We start from the raw sequence: 24,852 nt of genomic DNA on the forward strand, positions 1-24,852 counted from the left end.
TGAAATAAGAAAATTTTAAGGATTTGCTGCTTTTATCTCTTTTCATCTCTGAGTTTATTAAAGTGCAAATGTCAACCATGGAGACAGCTATCACATGCAGTGCAGTACACCGAGAAACACTTTCCACACCATAAATGGAAGGAAAAAGGCTTCATTGTGATTATCTAATGCACAAAGGACAAAACTGAACCTAGGCTCTGGGCCCTTCCACAACAGCTACTTCTGGAAGTAGTAAAGCCATGAATCTGAAAACAAAACCTTCTCCAGTCTCTGAGTTGACAAAATAGAAAATACCAAGAAGAATGGAGTAATTATAGAGCTCGGGTGTTTTTTTTCTGAGTTTCATGTTAATTATATGTTTGAAGGGATGCTTAGAGCTTTTAAAAGTTCATTATTTTTAACGAAAATATTCATATAAATACATAATATTATAAATCATAAATACTCCTTAGAGTATGAATAAAAAAACTGCAGTGGACTAATACCATTCATCTCTGTCATAGAGCTGAAATTTGTTTGCCCAAAAGCTGGGCCATGCACACTACAATTATCCTGGGATTCAGTTTTGCTTTGTGCTCTAAAAGAAAAAAAACCAAAACAAATGCATTGAGGTACAAAACACGTGAATATAACATGATACAGAACATGCTTTCAGCAACGAGAATAAATATTACCATGTCTACAGTATCTACTTCACAGCTTTGTGATGAGGATAAATTAACTATTTCCAAACTGTAAAAAAAAAAAAAAAAACAAAAAAAACAAAAAAACAACCAGAGATGAATCTTACAAATAAACTGTGATTTTTAAATTAAGGCAGCTTCAGCAGGAACTTCAAGGCTTTTGTCGAAAACAGATTTTTGTAACACCAAAAGTGTACTCGTGCTTGCAGGTAGAGGTCTGATATACAGTCCAGTTCTCGTAATTTTCATGATCAAAATGAGCAAAGATCTGTGCATCGAATACCAGGTGTGCTCTCTGCAAAAGTCACTGTTCCATCAACAGGTGTAATGTGGGAATTCTGAAAACCAGTTCATCTCTCGGGCATGGGAGTGAGGTACCTCTGGATGAATTAACTCCATGGCCGGGAGGCAGACTGGAAATTCAGAATTACAAGAAGCTGTTGCTTGTTTTATAAGTAAATGATGAAAAGGGATATATAAGGGAAGGGCTAAGGAAGCCAAAGGAAAACACTAAATGGAAAGCCCATACCAATGTAACACCTTAAGAAAGGCGACTCTAGTACGTACATCATATACCTGGAACAAAACTAGAGCCTAAAACTTTCTAGGAAAACACTGCAGGAGCTGGAGCAGGGATTTGTCTGGCTCATCCAGATGTGTGATTCTTCTTCCCTCTCTCCTCTCAGCTAATAAAAGGGTGAAGCCAAATAATTGCACAACAAATGGTTGGTACTTCAAGTATTCAGAAACACGGCCTGCATGTCTCACCGGGGGGAATTCTGCATGAGCTGGGGAAATTGTGCACCTCGTGAAATAAAGCTGCGACTTCCAGCAGTTCTAATGTATGTCGAAGGCACGATTGCATGTCCTGCACACAGGTCTCTCTTCCTTCTACAGGGGGGTGCACACTGATGGCAAAGAGCAGTAAAATGAAAAGGAGTAGACAGAATGGTTATTTTGTTCAAAATTCCTCTATTCCAATATGAATGCCATTATAACCACATGCAAAAATGTATATACAACAGATACTAACCAGCTGATGCATTTTTTTACAATACTGCCATATATATAACCCTGTGCTTGTACACACCTTGTGAAATGCTTAAACTGGACACGCAGCTGAAGATGCATTTCTGACCCATTAAGAGAAAAAAAATATCCCACTGCCTTCACCTGCTCAGCTCCAACTCCCAAAAATAAACCTACCCCAAACCCCTTTAGCACCAGGGCTTTGGCTGGGGAGGGTGGAAGGGCAGGATACTCATGGCTCCTGATGCCGCCTCTCCTTCCATCCCCAGACGAGGCCATGTTGGGTCCAATGGGGTCAGCTAAGCTACTCATGGGCTTTACCTAAAAGAGGGTGTAAAAATAGCATCCCTTTTCTCCAGGTCCTCTTGCATGCCGGGATTAGTGTGTGTGATGGCAGTTGTCCAGGGCACACACCTACCCTGCTGGGTAAGAAAGCTGAGAGGTCAATAACAGGGATGCTACTTACATTTTATACATATATATGTGTGTGTGTGTACATATATCTTTTCCAACAAGAACAATACAAGCTATTTCTGAACTAATTAATCCAGGAGCTGGAGGTTACTGCTAGAGCCTATCTGAAATCCAGATCCTTTGCATTTTGTCTCTCTCCCTCTCAGGCTGAAGCAAAGTTTGGGTGAGTTTGTGGCTTGCAAAGCACAGCTGTCCAGTGGCTTCTGAAGAATTGCACTTGGATTAATTCAAGTTTTTGTAGTTCAAATAACGTCTACCCTGCTTTTCCCGATGCTTGTGCATGTACCAGCATAACTCAAAAGAGCTGACCACAGTGTAACAGTGTAAAAGTTAAACTTTTCCTCTGGAAAATGTAACTCGAGGTCAGCAGCTTCTTTGCAGCTGGGGAACAGAAAACAGCCTATTTGAAGGTAAAATAAATAATAAAAAAAAAAAGTTAAAGTTCTCAGGAGTATTTCAAAGTGCAGCATGGATTTAGGTAAGGCTGTAAGGGACAGTTCAATCCGATGTGTTCTTTGAGGAGGTACTTCCATCAGTCCTACTCACTCCTCTGCCTCTGCTGACACTTAGCAAGCAAGCTGCTTCATCTCTTTGTGTCTCTCCATATGTAAAACTGAGTAACTCCTACTGCCTTCCAGGCAGGACTGGTTTTGCAGATCCAAATAGGAGTTAATGTATGCATGGCTCTGAGAAGATGCCAAGTGCCACAAGGGCTTATTCGACCACCTAGAAATCCCACCTGCCTCCAGGAAGCACTTACTTCCTCCCAGGGGCATTTGCTGCTGTTTAATACTATTAGTTCTGCTGGGTAGAAAATCCCAGAGGACAAGAGTCAATTTTAAAAAAAGACATCTGTAAATCTACCTGCTTCTGAGCTCCAGATTTTAACGCACCAGCCCCTTATCAAGAGAGCTACAGGTGTTTCCAGGACAAGCAATTTGGCAAGATGCTCAGTTGGGAGTAAAGATTTAAAAAGCCTTTTACATTCCAAATACATTTTACTTGTAACTGTTTCCCGGATGGAAATGAATGTCTGTCCCTATGGCTGCTCAGCTGCTCTCTTGTGCTCCTTTCCAAAGGGGCTTATCTCCAACACCCAAAATCATTTAGGGCTGTTTGCTCTTGTCTCAGCATTGATCCTTCTGGGTCCTTTCCAACTCAGAATATTCTGTGATCCAAAAGCTGTTAAAGGGCTGGGTGCTGCTCAGCTTTGGCTCTGGGGTGGGTAATTTTTTTTGCATGCAGAGTCTGGACTGTCCATCCTTGCCAGGTATGACCCACTCACACCACAGCACTGGAGAAACATCATCTGACAGCCACCAGACACAGCACCAAAGCCATCCTCCACCCCAGAGTATTTATTTAATAATCATAATATACTAAAAGGCTCATTACAAAACCTAGGAGAACTACAAATATTTCCACTATTTCTTTTAAAAACAAAACTGTTCTGCTGTGGGTTTATAATCCACCCACTGCTGGGTTGGATTTAATGTTCAAGAGCTCAACAGCAAAACTAATTTTTTTTTTTTTTGGAAGCTTTCTATTTTGTGCAACTTCTGGAAAAATTTAAGTCACGTTAGCAAGAACTCAAGCACAATCTGTAACAAAAGTAAGGCAATTTTGTGTTTTTTAAAAAAAGGGACTTCAAGCTGAAAATGTCCATTTAACTGCCAGTAGATGGCAAAAATATCCCATATTTGTCTTGATTACCTTAAATGATTTGTAAAAAAGGCTTAATGTGTTGTTCTCTTCCTTGCTTCTCATAGAAACTGGCAGAAAAGTATAAATTAAAGTGCAACTGTACAAAAAAAACTAGCAAAAACCCTCAAAGGGTCATAAGAAGCTATCAAAAAGATGGATTAATTTTTTTTCAAGTTGAATGACTGTATACCTGGGACCAGCAAAAGTTCTTTGCTTTGTTTCTTAAAACAGAACACAAAAAAAAACCCCAAACAAACATCAAAACCAAACCCTCCACCCAGGATTTTTTTGGCAAAATTTTCATAAAGCATTTTTTCCTTGACTGATTAGACTATTAGTTTGCAATCAAGCAAATGGAATTAAATACCATGGCAAAGCCAAGCAGATGCCAACGCTGCCCATTAGATTAAGCCTGAGTAATAAAAATAATTCTTTTAAACAAAGAAGTCTCACATGCTTTCAGGTTTACCCTTGAATAACAAGAATTTAACCTTAAAAATCCCAGTAGTTTGTCTTAAAAAAAAAAAATATCCTATCCTTCAGATAGCCAGTAGTAAAGAAACAGTAAAACTCTGGATATGGATATCCCTGCCTTATCAGCAGAGTGGTGAAGGTCACAGTCCAGTGGGCAGCAGCAGGACAGGAGAGCCCTTCGGCATGAAAAGCAAGTCTCTGGCAGCACGAAGAGGTGAGCAGGGGAGGGAGGGAAGGCAGATTTGGCAGTGATTTTAGGGTGGTGACAGCAGGCAGAGGTTTCCTACAGAAAGGTGAGACGTAAATGCTTTGGAGCTGTGCGATGCTGCCGGCTCTCGCCCGGCAGTGATGATCCCACCCTTACGCAAATTGTGGGCAAAGCACTGGGTTCTTGGGTGAGTGATTGGCATCGTGCCCTCCATTGGTGGCTCACCTGAACCCTGCCTGGAATTCAGCCCCTGGAGATGGGTGGTGCAGTGGGGAGGGTGGGGGGTTTGGATGGGTATGGGGATTAAGAGCTGGAAAAAAGGCAAGCTGCCTTCAGCTCCGAACTGAGCAGGTCAGTGCTGTCCGGAACTCTTAGAGGAAATAAAGCACCTTAGGGACACTCCTCTGCAAAGCCTTGATATATGGAGACTTTTCCATGGCATTTTTGCAACAGGACCTTTGCACATCCCACTTTCCCTCCCCATCTTTAGAGGGGAGGGGAGAGAAGAGGGGAAAGAAGTCATATTGCACTAATGCAGAACATCTAAGTAGCTGCTACTTTTGGGAGAAAAGTGTAACCAGAGGTTACACCCTGGTGTGAACCTGCAGAGCTACTTCATTACCCCTCAGCTCCATTTCAGGCAGCTCCTGGTCCATCCCTCTGACCTGGCCCAGCCCATCATGCCCCTGCTCTGCACAGCAACATGGAAACTGACCTCGCAGCACACTGTCTGCATTGCAGGAAGCTTGGGCATGGCTCCATTAACTCAGGATGAACCAGGGGGGAGGCTTTTCCAAAAACTCAGTGATACATTTGCTACTTTACAGCCACGCCAACATTTCCCATTGGGTTCACTAGGGATAAAAAAGGGGTACTGGATACATTTCACCAAGCACAAGGAGTGAAATGAAGTTTTCTTAATTTCCTCAGTGCCTTGTTAGAGGGGACCATGTTTTGGGTCTGGGCCTGGCTCTATGCCACAGACAGTGGAGTGGTAAGGGGGCAGAGGAGGAACAATGAAGCAAAAGAAACAAGGGACGGACAAGTCAGACCAGATCCTCACAGTGCAATACCGTGTGCGGAGGGACTGGTGCCTCGCCAGCACCCATCAGCGAGCCAGGGCCATGATCAGGCTGGCACACATCTCGAAGAAGTCCATTGTGTGGCTGCCCAGGCGTGGGGCCACCGAGGGGATGCTGCCGACGAAGGAGCCACTCAGGGAGCCCATCAGGGACTGGCACTCAGTGGATGCGGCAGCATCGATGCTCAGCCTTGGACGGTGCAAGCCAGCAGCGGAGCAGGAGCGCTGCGGCGTGGAAGAACCTGACCTCTGCTCCATCGCCTCATCTGGAAAAATCAAAAAAAAAAAAAAAAAGTGAAGTTCATTTGGCATCTGCATCACAGGTTTGGTAAGGGACTACTAACAGTAGTTGAGACAAATAAATCAAAAGGGCTTTCGCTGACTTGAAACAGCTGCATAAGCACTTCAAAATGCAGAGAGTGGTTTTTAAACTTCCAACCCTGCCGTTCTACGTGTTTCACATCTCCCACTGCACCGTTTCCTACCTACCATCGATGCTTTTGAAGTCCAGGAGATAGCTGCGGTTGTCCACCTGGTAGAGCTGCAGGCTCATCTTCACGTAGTTGCCCGTCACCGGGTTCTTGCGGCGCACCCTCAGGTGGTAGGCGTTTACCACCTGCAATGGGAAACCTGCTTTCAGGAGTAAGATTCAAGGCAGCAAGAAGAACATTTCTTTCCTTATTCTCTCTAAACACAGGCAGTACATGTTCTGGGAAAAACACAGTTTCTAGGAAGAACAGTGCTGACAAAATTAAGCAAATGGCTTCATTTCCTATTTCTTCCTATCTTTAAAAATGCTTTTAGGGCTCTGATTCACCAGCTGCTGGCAGACAAAGCTGCTGTGACCCATCTGCCAGGCACCAAACTGAAGTTTGCTCCTCCCTCACCACCAGCCATAGCCATATGAGCCAAAAAATCCCCTCATGGACCGACATACAAGGACAGTGTCCATGAAACCAGAGCAAGCTGAGCAGAGCGACCTCTCCCATCAGCACAGCTAAATCCAGTGTTTGTGGATCAGCCTCAAGCTGCGTATTTTTCCTTGCTGCTTCCCACCTCCCAATCTGCTTCCTCTCATTTACAATGAGATCTTTTCTCTGCGCTACATTTATGAACCAACTGCGTGGATGGGAAAGCTATTCTGATGAAGAGTCACATCTGAAGTTATTCCTAGCAGGGGAAAGACTATTGTGAAACCTCCTCCTATGAAATAATCTCCACTGCCTACACAAAGACGTTGGGCTGACTTGGTTTGTGCAGCTGTACCAGAAATACAGGAGTTTTGTTCACTCTCTGTAACCATGCAGCTAACAAATGTCTGGCTGGTGGACCTGGCAACAGTCCATCTCCTGGCTGGTGCAGTGAAATTAGGTTTCTGGGAGCTACTTGGCTTTAAAGATGTCATATTGTCAAAAAATAAGGAGGAGACAGGAGGCTATAAAGAAGCAGCACAGTGACACACTGTACAAGGCTTGGGTCCTGGAGCGAGGAGGGTAATTCCTCCGGTGATGAAGATCTGGGCTGAAATTCTCCTTACCTTCCTCCTGATGCTCGCACGAGGCTGCTGTGAAAGGCCCACAAGTCAGGAGAGCTCACCTGAGGGGCTACACCAAGATTTAGGGAATCAGGCTCATCAGCAGATATTCAGGGCTAACGCAGGGATTAATTATTCCAACTTTGAAAAAAACTGTGACTAAACGTGTAGCTCTGGAGAAATACCTGGAGTGAGTACTGTTAACTAAAACGTCTGGGTTTAAATCAAGAAGCTGAGCCCCAAACTGAGGAAGCAGTATGGGTCTGAAAGCACATCTGTCCACAAGCACCACTCCATCTCCATCGAGGAAAAGACACACTCAATGATACAAATCCTGCCTCAAAGGCCCCCTGCCCTTTATCTGTGCATCTTTAAGGAAGATGAATACTGTGCCATTTCAGCACACAGGCTGACAGGACCAGGCAGAAATAATGAGAGTTCCTTTCCTCAGAAGAACTCAAGATGACCTCGCAAGGAATTAGCCACTAAAATTAGAAATGTGAACAGCTCCTCTTATCCCCACAGCTAAACGAGGCAGAATCATCTTTCCAGCCAAAGGCTTACAGCACTCAGAAAGAAAACTCTTATTTCACGCCCTAAATAAACACCACAAGCACTGAAGCACAGTTGGCACTCTTAATTGTGTCTCTATTAACAAGAAATAGCAGGATGATTGCAAGGTGTGGGCATTTATTTAGAAACAGGTGAGGTAGTAACCACACTTATAAGCCTCCCTGAGCAATTCAGATAGTAAGAAAATGATGAAAAGCACCACAGAGCACCAGCACTCCCTACCTTCCACTCAAAGTCCAGCTGTTTCATAGCCCGGTACACCTCGGCCATAATGTCATAGGGTTTGCTCTGGCTGCGGATTCCCAGGTGCCACTTGGCCTTTTTGACAGTGAGGGGTTTTGGCTTTGTGGTGTTGAGGGCATCCAGAGGACATCGCGCCTTGGGGCTGTCCGCTATCAACGGTGGCATCCGCTCGGGGTGCGGCTTCACCCCTGGAGGGATGTGCATGGCACTGTCGTCCATGAAGGAGCCGGTGGGGGGGCTGGAGGCGAGGTAGAACTCGCTGGCCTGGTTCATGATCCTCCTGTTGTCGATGACGAGGTGATAAGCCACTGCCAGCTGGTCCTGAGGGTCACCGCTGTACAGGCTGTTCATCACCTCCGACTCTGTGCACTCAAACTTCTCGCACACTTCCCGAACCGCGTCGTCATCGATGACGGTGGCATCGTAAGAAGGGTCCTCTGGGAACAGGTAACTGGGCAGCTCCTCCTTAAACCACTCATGTTCCCTAGGGAATGCAGAGAGGAGCCACCGTGAGCTCTGTGTGAGGCAAGATGAGGCAACCACTGCCACCAGTCCCTCACTGGCTCTAGGCAAGACTCATCCTCAGCTGCCAACAGGGGAGCTCAACACAGCCCTGCACAGTCTCCCCAGTACTGGAACAGCAAAGACACTCTGCTCACTGGGCTTTGAAGTACAACCTCAGCACTTAGGAGATTCTCACACTTTCAGATTCCCATGGATCTGACAGAGATACAGAGCATCAAAGATATCCAGGTACCCATTTCCCACCAATTTACAATGAAGTCTAATATAATTAAGTGTCTAAAAGCCATGCAGTAGTGCCTTGTCTGTATGTTCCATGTCTCAACAGTAATCTCACCATACGTGCTGCTGCTTTAACATGCAATCAAATCCTCTAGTTTTAAGGAATTAAGGAATAAAAAAAGAGCAGTTCACATGGTTTTACTTGAAGGGTAAAATTAAGGCCATGCATTGAAAATGCATTAAAAACCTAAAAACCTAAGCCTGAAAGTCCTAGAAACATTTATGTGTAAGCTTAGCACACCAGCTAGATGTAATGATTACTATAAATTTCATAAAATGTATATCAGGCTTCAGTTTTACAAAATGTTTCCAAAATGGCTCAGACTGTGAGAATTTTGAAGTGCTACTAGCAGCCATGAACTTTTAATGATCTCTGCAGACAAAAATATCTGCTTAAGAGCCCAACTGTTCCCTTTACTTGGAATTTCCACAGTGATGCATGCACATAAAAGGTTCATGGACACTGTGCTCATTGACTACACAAAAATACTACACTGTATTTAAAGATGAACCATTTGCTTACATTTTAAATTATACAAAATATTTATGGATTAAGTTAGCAATTCTTGTGTTTCTCCTCCTTTTTTATTGGACAGATAGTAAGTACAATGATTACCCTCTTATTCTGAACTACCTAAGAAGGAGGTGGTCCTGACATAAAATAATGAAAAACAGCTGGTGGATATTAAGTTCTTAGGCTTATTCCACGCTATAGCTGGTTTTGCTAAGTGCTATTAGGAGATTTTTGAGGCTATTTTATATAGAAATATATATATACATATATAAAATATATATGAATTCATCACCCACTGCCAGCCAGTAGCACCCAACTCTCCAGCATCACAGAAGGGTGTAGGACTTCTCCTTGAATTACTTGGGACAAAAACCATCTGGATTACCTGACTACTCCTGTAAACCACCCTGCCCACCTGCCAGCAGGTGACCCCTGCCACCAGAGCCCCCCAAAGGCAGCCAGCCCACCCCAGCCCACCCGAGCTGACCTGATGTCCTTGATAGTTGCTCGCTTGAGGGGGTCAACCTGCAGCATGTGCATGAGGAGAGTGGCAACGGAGCGGTTGAGGTATTCAGGGATGTAGAACACACCTCCCCGAATCTTCTTGAAGAGGGTGGGGACGTGCTCGTCGTCAAAAGGCAGAGTGCCACAGAGAAGGGCATAGAGGATAACACCACAGCTCCAGATGTCCACCTCTGGGCCAGCATACAGCCTGCATAGGGGCAAGGGCAGGAGAAATGTGTTAGTCCCATCCTCTCCTTAGTTAGGGTGCAGATCCCACTGGATGAGCTGGGCACCCCCTGCCAGTTCCACAGGGACAGACCTGCAGCACACCCTGGGGCTGCTCGTGTGGTTCCCCTCGACCAAACCTGTCTAAGCAAAAATTACCCAGGGAAATGACATGGCAGAGCTGGCACTGGCTGGCCACACTTCTCTGGACAGCCATGTACACTCCTGCCTCCACCAAACTCTCCAAAAAGCCAAACCCTACATTTCCAAGAACTCTGCCAGGCTGTTTGCTCCTTTGCTCCAAGGGCTCAGACAGAAAATTCTGTTCATTCAACAAGGCAGATCAAAGAGCAGCAGATACTCTATCTCTGAGTGTTTATTTTTGGTGGAAGTTTGCGTGCTGGTATGCAAGTGCTGCCGCTTCCGACAAGCTGCTAATGTGCTCCCTGGCATCACCAAGTAGGGACACCCCAAATACACAGGATTTGCTGCTGCTTGTTCAATTTGCTTCTCTCTTTTTGCTACAACTGATGCTTTCTCAGAGATTTTGGGAGGCAGCGCTTACCCTGGGGCTGTGAAACCCTACCAAAATACAGAAGTTGAAATGGAAATACAGAAGTCTCTTCATGAAACCTCAGCATCCTGCACTTGCTCCTTCTGAAAAGCACTGCTGAAGACACAACAGTGTAGTAAGAGCATTGGTCATGCACACAACCATTTTCTGAACACCCCCAAAAAGGCAGGTCTTTTTGCCAAGGGTGAGACTTTCCTGGCCAGGGACAGCAGCAAAGTCATTTTGGAAAGGCAGATCATTAGCTAGATGCCCTCTCAGTCCTGCCTCCATGCCTGATTCCCACAGATCAGAAGCCTGATTCTTTTGCTGATAACTGCACTGCCTGAACAGTCTTTTGGACTTTTAGACCCAAGTGAGATGCACTTTTACGACTCTGAAACGCGAGCTGTCATGCTCTACTGTTTTTGTGCACTACAAGGAAAGGCAGCAGGAGCCAGACTCAGCTCTCCCCTGCCCCAGACACCTATCAGCAAGGCAGGAAGAGTGGATCATGCCCTTCCCTCCCAAATGCAGCTCTCACACGCTGCTATAGCTCTGAGAAGAGGGTATCTTGGCACATTAACCGGGAGTGTGAAACTCTGGCATCCCTGATACTGATCCCACTGTAAGTAGGACCAATCCTGAAGGGATGCAGCTGTAGCCAATGAAAATGTCCAACATGTAGGCTTGGTTTTGGTTTTCTTTCTTACTTTTGTTGTTATTAAGCTGTATTGCCTGTACCCATGGAATGATCAGCCTCTGCACACAGGGACTAAATCCTTCTTGCTAATCTGCCATGTGCCTTGTCTCTTATACAAACAAAAAAAACGTGTCTTGGCCTTTATTGAAAAGGACATGGAAATAATATTAATATTTTTTTTGGAATCCCAGTAGAGTTTCTGGCTTTGTCCCCCTCTTGACAATGAGGATTTACTTGATTTCACACATAAAGCTGTAGTCAAAACAGGTTTTTGGATGCTATTCTAATTCCTAGGATACTCTGCCAACACTTGCAGTGGTGTAAACAGGGATAAAATAATGATAATCACAGCAAACACACTCTGAACAAAATGTTGCATTTAAAAGCTACAATTATAGGCAAAAAGAACACTGAATTAGGAAAAGGAATGCTCATGCAAAGGGCACTTCAAAGATAGGGGGCAAAAATGGGCAGTTTGAAGGACCATACAGAAAACTGAAAATCTGAAAGTCTGTATTTGCAATCCTTGCTATGCTATTATGGAGAGAATTAGTGAAATATGTACATTCTAAGTAATTTCTCTTCCTGACAATAAAATATAGGAGGTAACACTATTGTATCAACACATAAAAGTCCAATTCAACCTTGTGGAGTGTGTTTAACACTCCATGTGCTGTACAGATGTTGCACACTGAGGGATGCAACCACACTGGAGGTTTGTCAATTCAATTCATCCGTTCAAAACAAAACTCCAGTGGTTGAACCTACTGCCATGACCAAACCCTAGCTTAAGGAACCAGAAGACAAGTATTTGCAATGCAAGAGTTTCAACAGTGATTAAAGTGATTAAATATCTTCCTGGTCCTTCTGTTAGTGAATGGTTTTCCTCATTAATGCTGTGTTTTATATCACAGGTGAGCAGGAGAGGAGGGGGTGGCCTGGAAAAGCCTTACCATCTGGAACCTCTGTATCTGCATCCAAAGAGCAATTTTCACCCTCTTTAATTAATATAAACAGTCAACATCTGGTATTAATAATCCCTCCAAAGTAAATACCTTTAGCAAAACATGGTTTGCTATTACAGTTATTGAGAAATAAAACAACCAAAAAAACTTTCAGATCTTTGCCTGTAGATTCAACCAAACATAAAATCCAGGCTGGAAGGACTCAGCTGCTTTTACTAAATTTGCAAAGCTTTTTTCAATGCCAAGAACAAATTTAAAGTCCATGTGCTTACATAAGCTCTGATTAGAAATGGAATGTCTTACCTGCCAGAGATTACTTCAGGGGCTGCATAATTTGGGGAACCACAGCTGGTGCGTAGAAATTCACCATCTGACATCATGTTGGACAATCCTAAAAACAAGATGTTTATTACATACTGATATTTGATCTGAAGGTCCAGGCACAGAGGACTCCTGGTGCACAGAGGGGGAGAGGTATAGCAAATGGAGGGGGAAATTTGGAGGGGAACTGTTGACATAATTTAGATAGACTACTTCAAGCTGGTTTGCATATTATTATTATTACTATTATCACCATCATCATTATTGTCATTATTGGTTTTTTTTCCCCTCCCAACAAAGGAATATTCACTCCAGGCTAATTTTACTTCTCTATGCTGCAAATCCCAGAGCACAGAGGAAAAGAGACATAATTCATCCCAGAGCAGTTACTTTTTATGGGAATTAGGTGGAGCTGTGAAATGAGTTAATCTTCAGAAGGATTTATCACTGCTAGAAAGGACTCACCAGGACAGAGAGGGTAGCCTGGGTATTTTAATGGATTTCAATCAGTAATGCCACTTAGAGACTCCTGTTTCTGCTCGTTGTAAAATAAAGTGAGGCCAAGAGCACATGGCCAAATGTACTGAGAACATGCATGAAAATAAACACACACAGCCAGGTCACCCTGGATTAACTGCACAGAGTCTGTCTTAAACATAAATTAGCTAAATCTTTATGTTAGGTGATTATACTAAAACATAGCAAAGATTTACAAATTACTTCGCTGCTCCACTCTGCGTGCCAGTACAGAAGCAGCCTACAATAAGAAATCCCTGTCTTTGCAAAAAGGCCAGTGTTTATAACTGTGGGCTTTTCAGGTAGAGCAACTGGTGGTGGTTAGGGAAGCAGGCTCTGGGTTTTGTAAGGAGCGCTACACCGACACGCTCCAGCAAGCACCGCGGGGCTGGCTGCGCTCCTGGAATGCTGCTGGGGTCACATACCAAAATCAGCTATCTTTGCATTCATGTGTGCGTCCAGCAGCACATTCTCTGGTTTCAGGTCTCGGTGGACAACCATGTGTCTGTGGCAGTAATCCACCGCCGAGAGAATCTGCTGGAAAAGGCGTCGAGCTTCTGCCTCTTCAACCTGCGGGCGCAAAGGGAAACAGCCCTGAAGGCTGGTCTGCCTGCAGAGCTGGCAGGGGAAGGTTTGACTTAGCAAGGAGCCAAAACGTTCCAGGGTGCAGAGAGAAAATGACAGCGTGCCTGCGACCAGAAGTAGCAAATAAAGCAGATTTCTCACCCTTGTGCTTTATAGTGTATTAGTGTTTGTAAAAGACACAGCCTAGAGATGAAATGTGAAACTTCAATTTAGGTAAGCTATCAGGAAGAACTTAAAGGTGGCACCTATTAGACAATGGCCTGCAGATCCAGACTGGACAAAGCACCACAGAGGATGTTGCTGGGAGCAATTCCTCATGGACAGATGGCTTTGGAAACAAGAGCTGAAGGTGAAATATTGTGATGATTTTAGTTAGCTATGTAGTTAAATAAGCTATGAAGTTGTACACACTACATTAGAGAAATTATATTTAAAATGACTGATTATTTTTACTGATGAATTCTGAAAGACTCCCTTCATGAAAAATTGATTTTCTGAACAGAAAAGTTCAGAAAGGATCCAAATTAGTAACTGAAAAGATCTAGGTTTGTAAAATGTGCAAGAAATCAGAACTGTACATACAAAAGTAAGTACAGTCAGCTCCATCAACCACTGCACTGCACTGCATATGTATTGATTTTGTAGTACAGAGAGGAAATGTGTGATGGGCTGATCCTTCACCTGAAGACTTATTCTGGATGTCCATTTCAGCCCATTTTTATCTCCTTGCCCTGAAAATGCTCCCTGCCTACAAGGATGCCCATGGAGCAGACACCAGTGATTTTCTCTGTAACCATAATATCGCAGTTCATGGGCTCCATCTACACTTTGGGTGATTTATACCCAGTCAGATTATTGGCATTTGAAAACGTTGTTCAGATAAGCCACATCCTTAAAAAGTCTTCAAAGAACCTGACATGGAGCCAAGGGGGGCTCTGGGAGAGGGGAATGACTGGGGTGGAGACCACACTGAGTAGTCTTCCTCTCCAATGCCTTAAATTTGTTGCTGAACCGTGGGGGCTTTGACAGGCAACCCAGAGCTAAAATTTACAAAAATAAGCAAGTTTTCCAAATATTTTCACTAAGCAACACGTTACCTTGGATATTTTGGTTTGAGTATGGAAATACACCAGACAACGTTGCAAAAACTCACACACAACTTTAGTGCGAGCCGGGTACGAGACGCTCCAGATGGGATTGCTGTGAAGCAACTTCTATTTTGGGCCTTAACCTTAGCTGTGTTCCCCTTAGCAGTAGTTTTGCTTCTAAACATCATCCTCTTCCCACACAAGTGTTTGGACTGACATGGTACTGGCACTTACACGTCCGTGCTTACAGATGTAATCAAATAATTCCCCACCAGATACATATTCCATGACCATGAAGAAGTCTGTTGGTGTGCTGATGACCTGGTACCTTCAAAAACACAAGTGGATTTGGAAAAATATATAATTAAGAACAGGGAAAGGCTTCTAAACAGATTATTAACTTTACATCAACGCTTGGAATAAGCATTTATTTGGATCTTGCATTTCTAAATGCTTTCTATTTCTGAAAAGCCATCTCTTATTTCCAGTATAATCTTTCACTTGTCTGTGAAAGGACCTCTTTTAAAGACCTGTGATTTCCCTTCAACCTTTTTAATAATCCTCTGAAATCTCTGCTAGGCAATCTTACTACATTTAGGACTGTCTTGACTTTCAAATTTCCATTTTGGGTAAGATTTGCATCAACAGCTTTAGAAATGAAAGCTTGGTTAGCTGGGGACAGGAAGAGGGTACATCTGGTTTCCCTCATATCAAGGATAAAGAAGAACTCTAAGAAGCCTCTTTTGGACAGGTCCAGAAACAAAGATGAGACCCCAAAAAAGTTATTTTTCAAATGTAAATCCCTCTATATTCTAGAATGTGGAAAAAAAAAAAAAACCAAGTATCACCTTTGACTTGCAAATTTATTCTCCATTTTCATTCAAAATGATCCCTGAGCGCTGCAAGGGCATTTCAGTGTCCCAGCTGGAATAAACTGCCAGTGATCAGCTGAGGTCAATGCAGCCCCAGGAATTCATAGCAGCACCAGCTGAGACCTCCCTCTCTTTTCTTTCAGATTGTTTTATTGTTGACTTTTTTTTTCTTTTCCCCACAAATGAATTTCATGCATTTTTACAGCTGGGTTGTAATTTGAAACAAACTGATTTCAAACAATTTTCAGAGGTCAGCAAGGGAACATGTGACAGTTCCACAAAGATCAACAGCATCAATCTCATTTTTCTAGAGAGCTTTGGGGCCAGACATCTAAGTTACTGTTAATTGCCCAAATATCTCTTTTATATGCATTTTAAGTTATTGAAAGACCACAGTATCCTCCTCACCTATGTTCTTTATCACTGTATTCCACAATTGCAATGTGTACCACAGGATACTGAAATTGCCAAACTAGGTTTAATTTTTAGGTTTTAATACTTTGGCAAATGTGTGAACAGGGCTTAACTTGCAGGACGCTGGATACACAGCTGAGGAGTCTTGCTGACTTTCTCATGAAATAATACCAATCTGTTCTCCAGTAAATCCATGGAACTGTGAAGTTACTCTAAAGTCAACAGTTGCTGCATGGTTAGTTATTTAACTGTAGGGAGAATTTGTTTTCCCTTGCCTCTTAAGTCCCAGGTATTTGCTGTATCCCACGCCAGTTTTAAAGCTGACCTAAATGTCAACTTATCCTTAGAGTTACCATTCAACAGCTTTCTTTTATAGAAATGCCAAAGATATTATCAAGTGCCTCATTAATGTGGACTGGCTGCACAAACTGGGGATTGAGAAGGAATCCCAGAGCTGGAGTGCAGGTGCTGATTTACAACTTAAACTCAGGTTGATCAAAGTGAGGACTTTGAAAACTTACGTCTGAATAATAAATTTTTTAAAAATGCTCTTTTAAGCTCTGGATAATCAGTCCATTAAAACATAAATCCTATTGACTGTAGGCCAAGGCTTCACTCTGTGAGCCTGACCATGCTGCAATTCAGGGAATCATAAAATGGTTTGGGTTGGAAGGGACATTAAAGACCATCTCGTTTCAACTCCCCTGCCTTGGGCAGGGACATCTTCCACCAGACCAGGCTATTTAAAACACCATCCAACCTTGGCCTTGAACACTTCCAGGGATGGGGCAGCCACAGCTTCTCTGGGCAGTCTGTGCTAGTGCATATTCCAACATGCAAAAACTCAACAAAATACATTTTTTACTATTCTAAGCCACCTCCTGAAATGAAGTCAACTGCATATGAGAGGCCTTTGTAGACAGAGAACTAAGCTGAAAGGGTACTTACAATTTGATAATGTGAGGGTGCCGGAAGAGTTTCAGGTTTTGAATTTCTCGTTTGATCTTCCCAACCACATCCAGGCTGCGGATTTTCTGTCTGTTCAGTATTTTTACTGCTACTTTGTGCCCTGTCAGCTGGTGTTCGCCAACTATTAGAAAGAGAGCATTGCAAAGTCACTAAACAGTGAAGCAAGAGTCATGCCAGCAGTTTAGCACACTGTGATTTATAAGCAAAAAGCCACTCCTGAAGGGAAAAAGGCAAAAGATGAGGGTGTGAAATATTTTAAAATTGTGTTTTGTCTCTTCACTTCATTGTTTTCCCAGTGGAGTCATAAAATACAGAATAGAGGGGACTTATCTGCCAAAAACACTCCAGTAAATAAAACAGAGTGAGTTACTGGAGGAGGTCATACCCTGAGCTAATTTGCAAGGATTTATAGCATGTAAAAGCTAGATTAATCAGAAGCATATATTTAAAAGGCAGAGGAGAATCTCCACTGTAACACACTGGTTGACTAAATCCCTAATAAACTCGGTCTTAAAACTAGACCATCATACTTCTTTTTAAAAAAATTATATAGGGATTTTCCCTGCCCAAAATAGGACTGCAGGATTTGCATTACTAAAATGAATTTCTATTTATACTTCCTCAAGCGTGCTCCTTGGTTTGATGACAAGCTGCAGGAACGCTGCTGGACTGCAGGAGCAAATTCTGCTTTTAGGAAAGATTCAAACTTCAATATGGGGTTTCATAAAATGCACTTAGTTCACTGAGATGCTGATACTTATCTCCCGTGTTCAGGGACAAACCGTAACCACAAACTGGGAGCAGTACCACTGTCATTGGGGGAATTGTACTTAATAGAGTGAAATGAATTCAGCATGTGATCCATTTGTTATCAATAAACAGACTACACAAAAAAATAAAAAGCCCCTAGGAAGCAAGATTTATATTGAAGTTGCTTGAAAACTGTCAGTTGGATGTTTATATCTGAAAAAGGTTCTTTGTCCATGAGCTACCCATTCTCAGTATTTTCTAATGTGATATTAAAATGGTGACATATGGATGGTTTCCTAAAGGCTGCGCAGAAAACCTGCTTACAGTAAATATTTGTGCTCTCTAATTATGAACGTTACCCTTCTAGTAATAACACAGAGCTCAAGGAGTTAATTAGCATGAGCAAACCTTGTTATTACATTATTAGAGCCTGTAATTTTGGAGGCTCTAATGAGCTGATCAGAAGTAAACGGTGTGAGAAGGGCAGGGCAGCAGCGCCGGCACCGCTCAGGGCACACCAGGTCACTATTATTAGCCACCAGATAAGACCTGCCAGAGATTCTTTCCTCAGTAAGAGCATCCTAAAAATAAAACACTTTACTGCCCTTGAAAATTAAAGCACCACTTTGCATGTCCATTTTTTTCCTCGTAATACTTAAAACTACTAGATGAAATGAAAATAAACTCAGCTTTGCAGTATAGATGCAATTTAGGGATTAGCTGAGGGCTGGAGGAGGCAGATAATTCCTCTTGTGCAGTGCAAGGAGAGGGCTGTAAATAGTCCAAGGAGGCCTTTACCCTGGTGTATCCTTAGAGAGAAGAGAGCAGGGCAGTGCTGGGGTTGTCCCCATGGCAGGGAGGCTCTGCTGAAGCAAGGGTCCGCACAACAGCACGTGTGCAAGGGGTACAAAACTATGCTCATGGGAGCTTGCAGGAGGGCTGGGATACAGCCTCTTCATTCCCTGCAAGCAGTTCTCTGAAAGTTGTGCCAAGAGTAGTCTTATAAAGGGCACTGATCTCTCTTTGCCAAGGCTGTCAGGGTATATGCACAGTATACGTTACACTGAGAAGACTGGGGAAGCATGACAGAAAGGTGCAAGACAACTTCAGCATGACATCTTCAAGATCAAGTCTTTCCCCAGTAGTATTTCATTAGGTCAACTATAGCTCTTTCTTTCCTGGGAGCACAAAAAAAAAAAAAACTACTTTGAAAGCTGCCCCTGATTAATTCAGCTCCATTAAAGAACTATAACACACTAAGCCACAAGTTGGAAAACTGAGGAACAGCAAAGCAAAGAGGTTTATCACTGAACAAGGACAAAAACTTTGATTTCTGCCACCTTTGTTTCAGGACAACCCTTTCTGGCCTTACTTCAGCATATGCTTTGAAAAATTTTTATTATACACTTGAGGGGAAAAAAATTACCATGCCTGGAATGAATAATTACTGTTTTTAATACTATTGCCAAATAGTTCATCCCCTTTCCATCCGTGACACACAATGTGTAACTCCACAAAGGTTTGCTAGCACAAATACATTAATAATTAAAAATAAACAGTCTATTTTGTAATCCATCTTTTGCTTACAGTAAGCAAAGATACAGAGATATTATTGTTTCTGTCCCCAGAGACTTGTTAAGCCTCCTTGAACACCAAGAGAGAGAGACAAAGAGAGAACACAATTTCCTATGTGGTAGTAGACTTTTAAGCCTTTGAGGTCTCTCTGGCTGCAGCCTGCAGTTGCTAGAATTTAGACATGGGCAGTAAGGACAATCTTCTCTCTGCTCACAAAGTCACTGTCTGATTCCATACACTGGAGCACACTGGTGGGATGATCTGGCCCCAGGATCACCCAGCAGTGGCAGGTCCCATGTTTCCCACAGACATGGAAGAGGATGCTTGTGCAGCTCCTCTGGGTTCGTCTTCTCACTCCAAGGGTGAGCAAGGGTGGCCTTGGTTGGTGGTGAAAAAGCCTCCTCGCTCCCTCCCTGGATTAAAAGCCCAGTGGAGGAGGGAGGGCTGAGCAGCAGCATTAGAGAGGGGATTGAGCATGTCTTGTCTTTTAGTGACAGGGACTCAGGTAAGCTCCACCAGAGCTTAAAACTAGCAACTAGGACTCCGCTGGGGTGAGCAGAGGAGATGGATTCAACACTGAAATGAGGAGCAGCAAAAAATCCCAAACAGCCATAAGGGTCAGGTGGCAATACTGACCCTAAACTCCAAAATACAGCACCAAACAGGACACAGTGTGAGTGTCCTTTTCTGCTACCCTATCTGCTCACGTGTGTGATTGTGTGACAAGAACACTTCAGCATCAGATGCTCTTACAAAGGGAAGAGATATAATAGAATTAGTTTTGGAGAGAAAACTCTTCTCCTTTACTTATTTTCATAGGAGAAAAACCGAGGAGGAATAGTGATTATAGTACCACAAGCACAGATAACAATTAAAAACCCTTGACAGCATGTTTCTTTACAGTATGTTTTTTAACTTTTGCAAATGCTTCAGGGTAATGTAAAAGTTTATGAAGGGGAGAGAAAACTCCTATCAGCTGTGCTGGCACTTATCTCAACCCAAAGTTAAAAATGGAATCCGTCTAAACCATATATTTAGCAAAGCTGTATTAATTCTGTCCCAGTGGCACTTGTTCATACGTTATATCACCCTTCCTCTCCCTTTCCTTTATCTGCTCAGTCTCCTTTAGTTTATCACTCCTCTGACACAAGGCTTGTCCTTCAGCAGCAACGCTACAGTGCCTGGGAAAACGGGATCTGATACCAATTGAAGGCCATGGAGGTGTCATCACAACCAACGTAAACATAACCCAAGCACTGCCAGTCCTTGAGGGACCACAAACTGGTCGCCTTGGTGGCAAATAAGTGTGGGTAAGAAACCACGAAGGCCCCTGGGGATGTCATGCATGGCACCACATGGAACTATGTTTGAGTTACTTCACTGGATTTTGACTGAAGCTCTCTCCAAGCTGCATCCATTGTGAACCTCATTGTGTGACGGCTGTGGTCAGAGAGAGCTCCTGGGGACTCGCAGGGTGGAACATACTCATGACAAGCACAGGTTGCCTAATCTGTTCTTACCAACCCCCAGTGGAGGAGATGCCACCTCCTTCCTTCAATGTTTTGCTAAACTCAACATCCAAGATCTTCTCTACAGTTCTATTTCTGCAAATTAATCTAACCTTTGGCCTGGAGGACAGGGAAAATAACTATACTTGGCAAAATCCTATGTAATAATGTTGATCCTTGGAATGAGACCTCCTATCCATTCACCACATCAGCTCCTGACACATTCCTCTCTTCTAACAGATGCTGTATCCTCATCACCATTTCCAGCTGGAATGTCAGTATTATCACCAAAATCTTATTCTCATCTGCCAACCTATTTCCTCTCTTCCATGACTTGTGTGGACTTTCTGTAAATGAGATCAAGAAACTGAATAGGCCTAAAGCAAATAGTTTCTTGCAGTGTTCAGGTAGTTTTTAGGAGGATCAGTTCCCTGATGACCCAGACAGTGCTGAGCCAGAAGAAACATCCCAACAGGGGGCAGGGACCTTTTCTGTCACATCTCTGGTTTCTGATGGCTCAAAGTCACTTCAGCTTCACCCACAAATTCAAGTTCTGGTTAGTAGCCAATGTCACTAAACCCTACCTAAAAAAACTGTCATTTTTTTTTAATTTCCTTAATAACAGTAGTCCTTAAAAGTAGTAAATTATGATTCATTAACCTTGAGGAGTAAGGCAGGAAAAAGTGCCTCAAACAAAAGCTTGTGCAAGGCAGAGTTTGAAGAAAACACATCAGCAACAGGAAATGTCACTGATGGCACCTGCCTTCTTTCTGAAAAAGTAATTATTATACACAACACACACAACACTTGAATCAATCAGGCAAAAACCTCTTTACTTTTCTCATGTGAACATAAGTTTTTCTAAAGCTCATTTAAATTAAAATGCTAAAATTTTGTATAAATAGGACATTTCATTTCTTCATCTCAGTTTCCAATCTCAAGTACAAATTTCACCTGCCAGTTGTAGGCAAACATTAACGAAAAAGTATGTAAAGGATACTACTCATCTATAAAAGATTTTGAGCTAAGAAATCTGTTTCATGTTATTTGAAATGTTTCTTTGGAAACTGCCAGTTTTTAACAAAGTCGAGTCACAGGTGGGGTGAGGGATACTTGTGCTCGTTAAGGACAATAAGTCTTGTTGGTGGGTTTAATTTGGTCTGCCTTTGGAGCAATTTTTGAGGTCTGCTAGTATAGATTTAAATGGTCTTTACTGTTAGAAGTATTTATTCCAGTAATTCTTTAGTCAGTAAATTTTTGGTTTGGGATTAAACAGAGCAATATATTTTTAGGGCCCTGATTAATGGTCACAGGTGGATTTAGCTCCAGTGGTTGTGGTGGTTTCTTTCCACTGCTGTCAGTTTCAGTTTATTTTAAAACTCCAGTCTCTGAGTGCAGGCACATCACCCCTTTATCCAGCCACATCCCAACAGGGTGGGGGACACCAAGTGGGACAGCTGCTCCCCTGGCTCAAGCTAAACCCATTTCCTACTGGGAAAGACAGCTATCCATTACTGCTTAGTGAATTTTGCTGTTCTTTTGTTTTGGTTTGGGTTTTTTTGATATCTTGATGTAAAAATAAAATTTGAATGTAATGGCAGGACTCACAGGAGAAAGAAATGTGAATATTCACAAACCTTACAGTCAGATAAAGCAAAACTGGTACCTTCAAAATGTGAGTTGGCTGCTCTGATATGACTGACCAAAAAATTCTTGTGTGGAGCCTCAACCCAACATGATTCCTCCATCCTACCATCCTGGAATGGTTTGGGTTGGAAGGGACCTTAAATATCATCTCAAACAAAACCCCCTGCCATGGGCAAGGACACCTTCCACTAGACCAGGTTGCTCAAGGCTCCATCCAACCTGGCCTTGGACACCTCCAGGGATGGGGCATGCACAATTTCTCTGGGCAACTTGTGCCAGTGCCTTACCGCCTTCACAGTCAAGAATTCCTTCCCAATATCCCATCTAATCCTGCCCTCTGTCAGTGCGAAGCCAGTCCCCCTTATCCCGTCACTGCACACCCTGTCAGAAGTCCCTCTCCAGCTCTCTTACAGCCCCTTTAGGCACTGAAAGGTGCTCTAACGTTTCCTAGAGCCTTCTCTTCTCCAGGCTGAACAACCCGACCTCTGTCATCCCTGCCCGACCCGACCCCTCCATCCCCGCCCGCTGCCGGAGGCGCTCCCAGGCTACCGGGGCGCCGCTCTCTCCCCGGGGCGATGTTCGGAGCGGCGGCAGCACAAACCCCATTCGATCCCGACTCCTCACGCCCACCCGAAGCACCTGCCGTCCCCTGGAAAGGGAAGGCGCAGCGAGGACCGCGACCCCGGGTCGGAGGGGCAGGATGCCGGCAGCGCCCGGTGTGCGGTCCAGCCTTCCCATCACCTCCCTCCCAGCGCGGGAGTAAAGTTTTGGTGGGTCGTGCTCGCAGCACCCGCGGCTGTGACAGCCCGCGCTACCGAGGGGCAAGGGCTGCATCTCCCACCACCCCTGTCATCCCCACCCCGGGAAGCGGCCGCCTCCCAGCCCGTGCCCCTCGCGGAGGCTCCGCCAGCCGCTCGCCCCCCGCCGCCCCCCAGGGATGCTGCGCGGCCCCGGCGCGGCGGGGGAGCCGCCGAGGGGAAGGGAGGGCAGGGGATGCGGGCTCGGAGGCCGCGGGAGCGCGGAGGAAGGAGGCGGGAGGCAGCGGCGAGGGGGCCCCGCCCGCGGCCGCGGTACTCAGCTCTTGACTTTGCCGAAGGTGCCGACCCCCAGAGTGTCCCCCAGCACGTAGTGGCCGATCTTCACTCGCCCATCGTGCTTCTGCTTCTCGGCCATGTTCGCCCCCCGCCGCCGGACCACAATGCACAGGGCGGACCGGCGCGGCTCGGCGGGCGGGAGCGGCGGGAGCGGCGGGGCGGGGAGCGCCGGGCACGGCCCGGAGCGCGGGGGCGGGGAGGGGCGCGCCCTCCGCCCGGGCCAGGTGGGAAGGGGGGTGGGGATGGGGAGACCTCTTTGGCTCCGGGTGCACCTGCCGGCAGTGACACTCTTTTAGGGCGGCACCTGCCTGCGGGTGATACCCTCCTCGAGTGGCGCTGTACCTCGGAGTGCACCCTCCGTGCCGCACACCTGCCTGCGGGTGACACCTATTTAGGGTTGCACTGTTCTTGGGGTACACCCTCCGTGCTGCGCACCTGCCTGGGTTGACTACCATTTGGAGCAACATCTGCCGGGAAGTGTCACCTTCCTCAGGTGACACGGTCCTTGGGATACGTCCTATGTGCTGTGCACCTGCCTGGGGTGACACCTCTTTAGTGCAGCATCAGCCAGAGGTGACACCCTCGGTGCGTGCCCATCTTCTGGTGCACCCTGTGGGGTTTCAGTGCTCCTTGGGGTGCATCCGGTTTGGGGTGCACCTGCCTGGGCGTGACATCCTCCTTGGGTGACACTGTCCTTAGGATAAACCCTCCCTGACACACACCTACCTGGAGAGACATCCTCCTTGGGGTGAAAGCACCCTTAGGTTAAACCCTCCTTGGGGGTACACCTGCCTGATGAGGACATAGTTCTTGGAGTGCACCCTCCTTTAGGTGTGCCTTCCTTGTGGTGTGCTAAGCTTGGGATGGCACGTGTCAGAGGGCTACTGGTAGCACCCTCCTTGGAGTGACACCTGCCTGGAGGGGTGCAGCTGCCTAAGAGTGACAGCCCTTGGAACACATCCTGCTTGCAGTAGACTCTGCTTGGGTGGAACCTTCCCTATAGTGTGCCATCTCTGGGGTGCACCTGCTTAGAGGTGGTATCCTCCTTGGAAAGCACGTGCCTGAGAGTGACACTCTTCTTGGAGTGATAGCCACCGGAGGGGCACACTGTCCTCAGGGTGCACTGTCCCCGGGCTGTGAGGGATGTCACACCTACCTGGGGATGCAACCATCAGCGGGTGACACTGTCTTTTGGGTACGCCCTACTTTTGACGCTCCTTCCTTGGGTTGATTCCTCTTCTTGGT

At 44.8% G+C, this 24,852-nt stretch overlaps 1 protein-coding gene across 4 annotated transcripts; it reads right to left on the minus strand.

The window, feature by feature from the left end:
• Positions 1-22: 22 nt before the first annotated feature.
• On the minus strand, positions 23-23,721 carry PRKAA2 (protein kinase AMP-activated catalytic subunit alpha 2). Of its 4 annotated transcripts, none has more exons than XR_003570680.1 (10): positions 23,593-23,721; positions 17,013-17,154; positions 15,013-15,106; positions 13,531-13,675; positions 12,572-12,659; positions 9,809-10,033; positions 7,983-8,487; positions 6,143-6,269; positions 1,489-5,919; positions 23-1,369 (listed from the first exon to the last, which is right to left on the minus strand). XR_003570680.1 is itself a non-coding variant. In XM_027879071.1 (10 exons), exons 1-9 carry the CDS (start codon positions 23,684-23,686, stop codon positions 5,681-5,683), a joined length of 1,659 nt encoding a protein of 552 aa, XP_027734872.1. In that variant the 5' UTR covers positions 23,687-23,721; the 3' UTR covers positions 23-1,591; positions 5,646-5,680. The 4 variants fall into 4 exon arrangements, 3 of the variants coding, with proteins under 3 accessions (XP_027734872.1, XP_027734871.1, XP_027734870.1); XM_027879071.1 differs by having other exon boundaries at positions 23-1,591; positions 5,646-5,919; XM_027879070.1 differs by having other exon boundaries at positions 23-4,647; positions 5,646-5,919.
• Between the last annotated feature and the right edge of the window lie 1,131 nt (positions 23,722-24,852).

This window comes from Empidonax traillii, unplaced genomic scaffold, assembly GCF_003031625.1.
Source record: "Empidonax traillii isolate 1590-97213 ecotype Southwest subspecies unplaced genomic scaffold, ASM303162v1 scaffold50:size1795014, whole genome shotgun sequence".
NCBI lineage: Eukaryota > Metazoa > Chordata > Aves > Passeriformes > Tyrannidae > Empidonax > Empidonax traillii.

Excerpts from the sequence above, each read along its gene's own strand:
- PRKAA2 (XM_027879071.1), bottom strand. The coding sequence starts at position 23,686 with ATGGCCGAGAAGCAGAAGCACGATGGGCGAGTGAAGATCGGCCACTAC. Across the intron at positions 15,107-17,012 it reads CACCCTCACATTATCAAATT|GTACCAGGTCATCAGCACAC; the intron begins GTAAGTACCCTT and ends GTGTTTTTGAAG. Across the intron at positions 6,270-7,982 it reads AGCTGGACTTTGAGTGGAAG|GTGGTAAACGCCTACCACCT; the intron begins GTAGGGAGTGCT and ends TTCCCATTGCAG.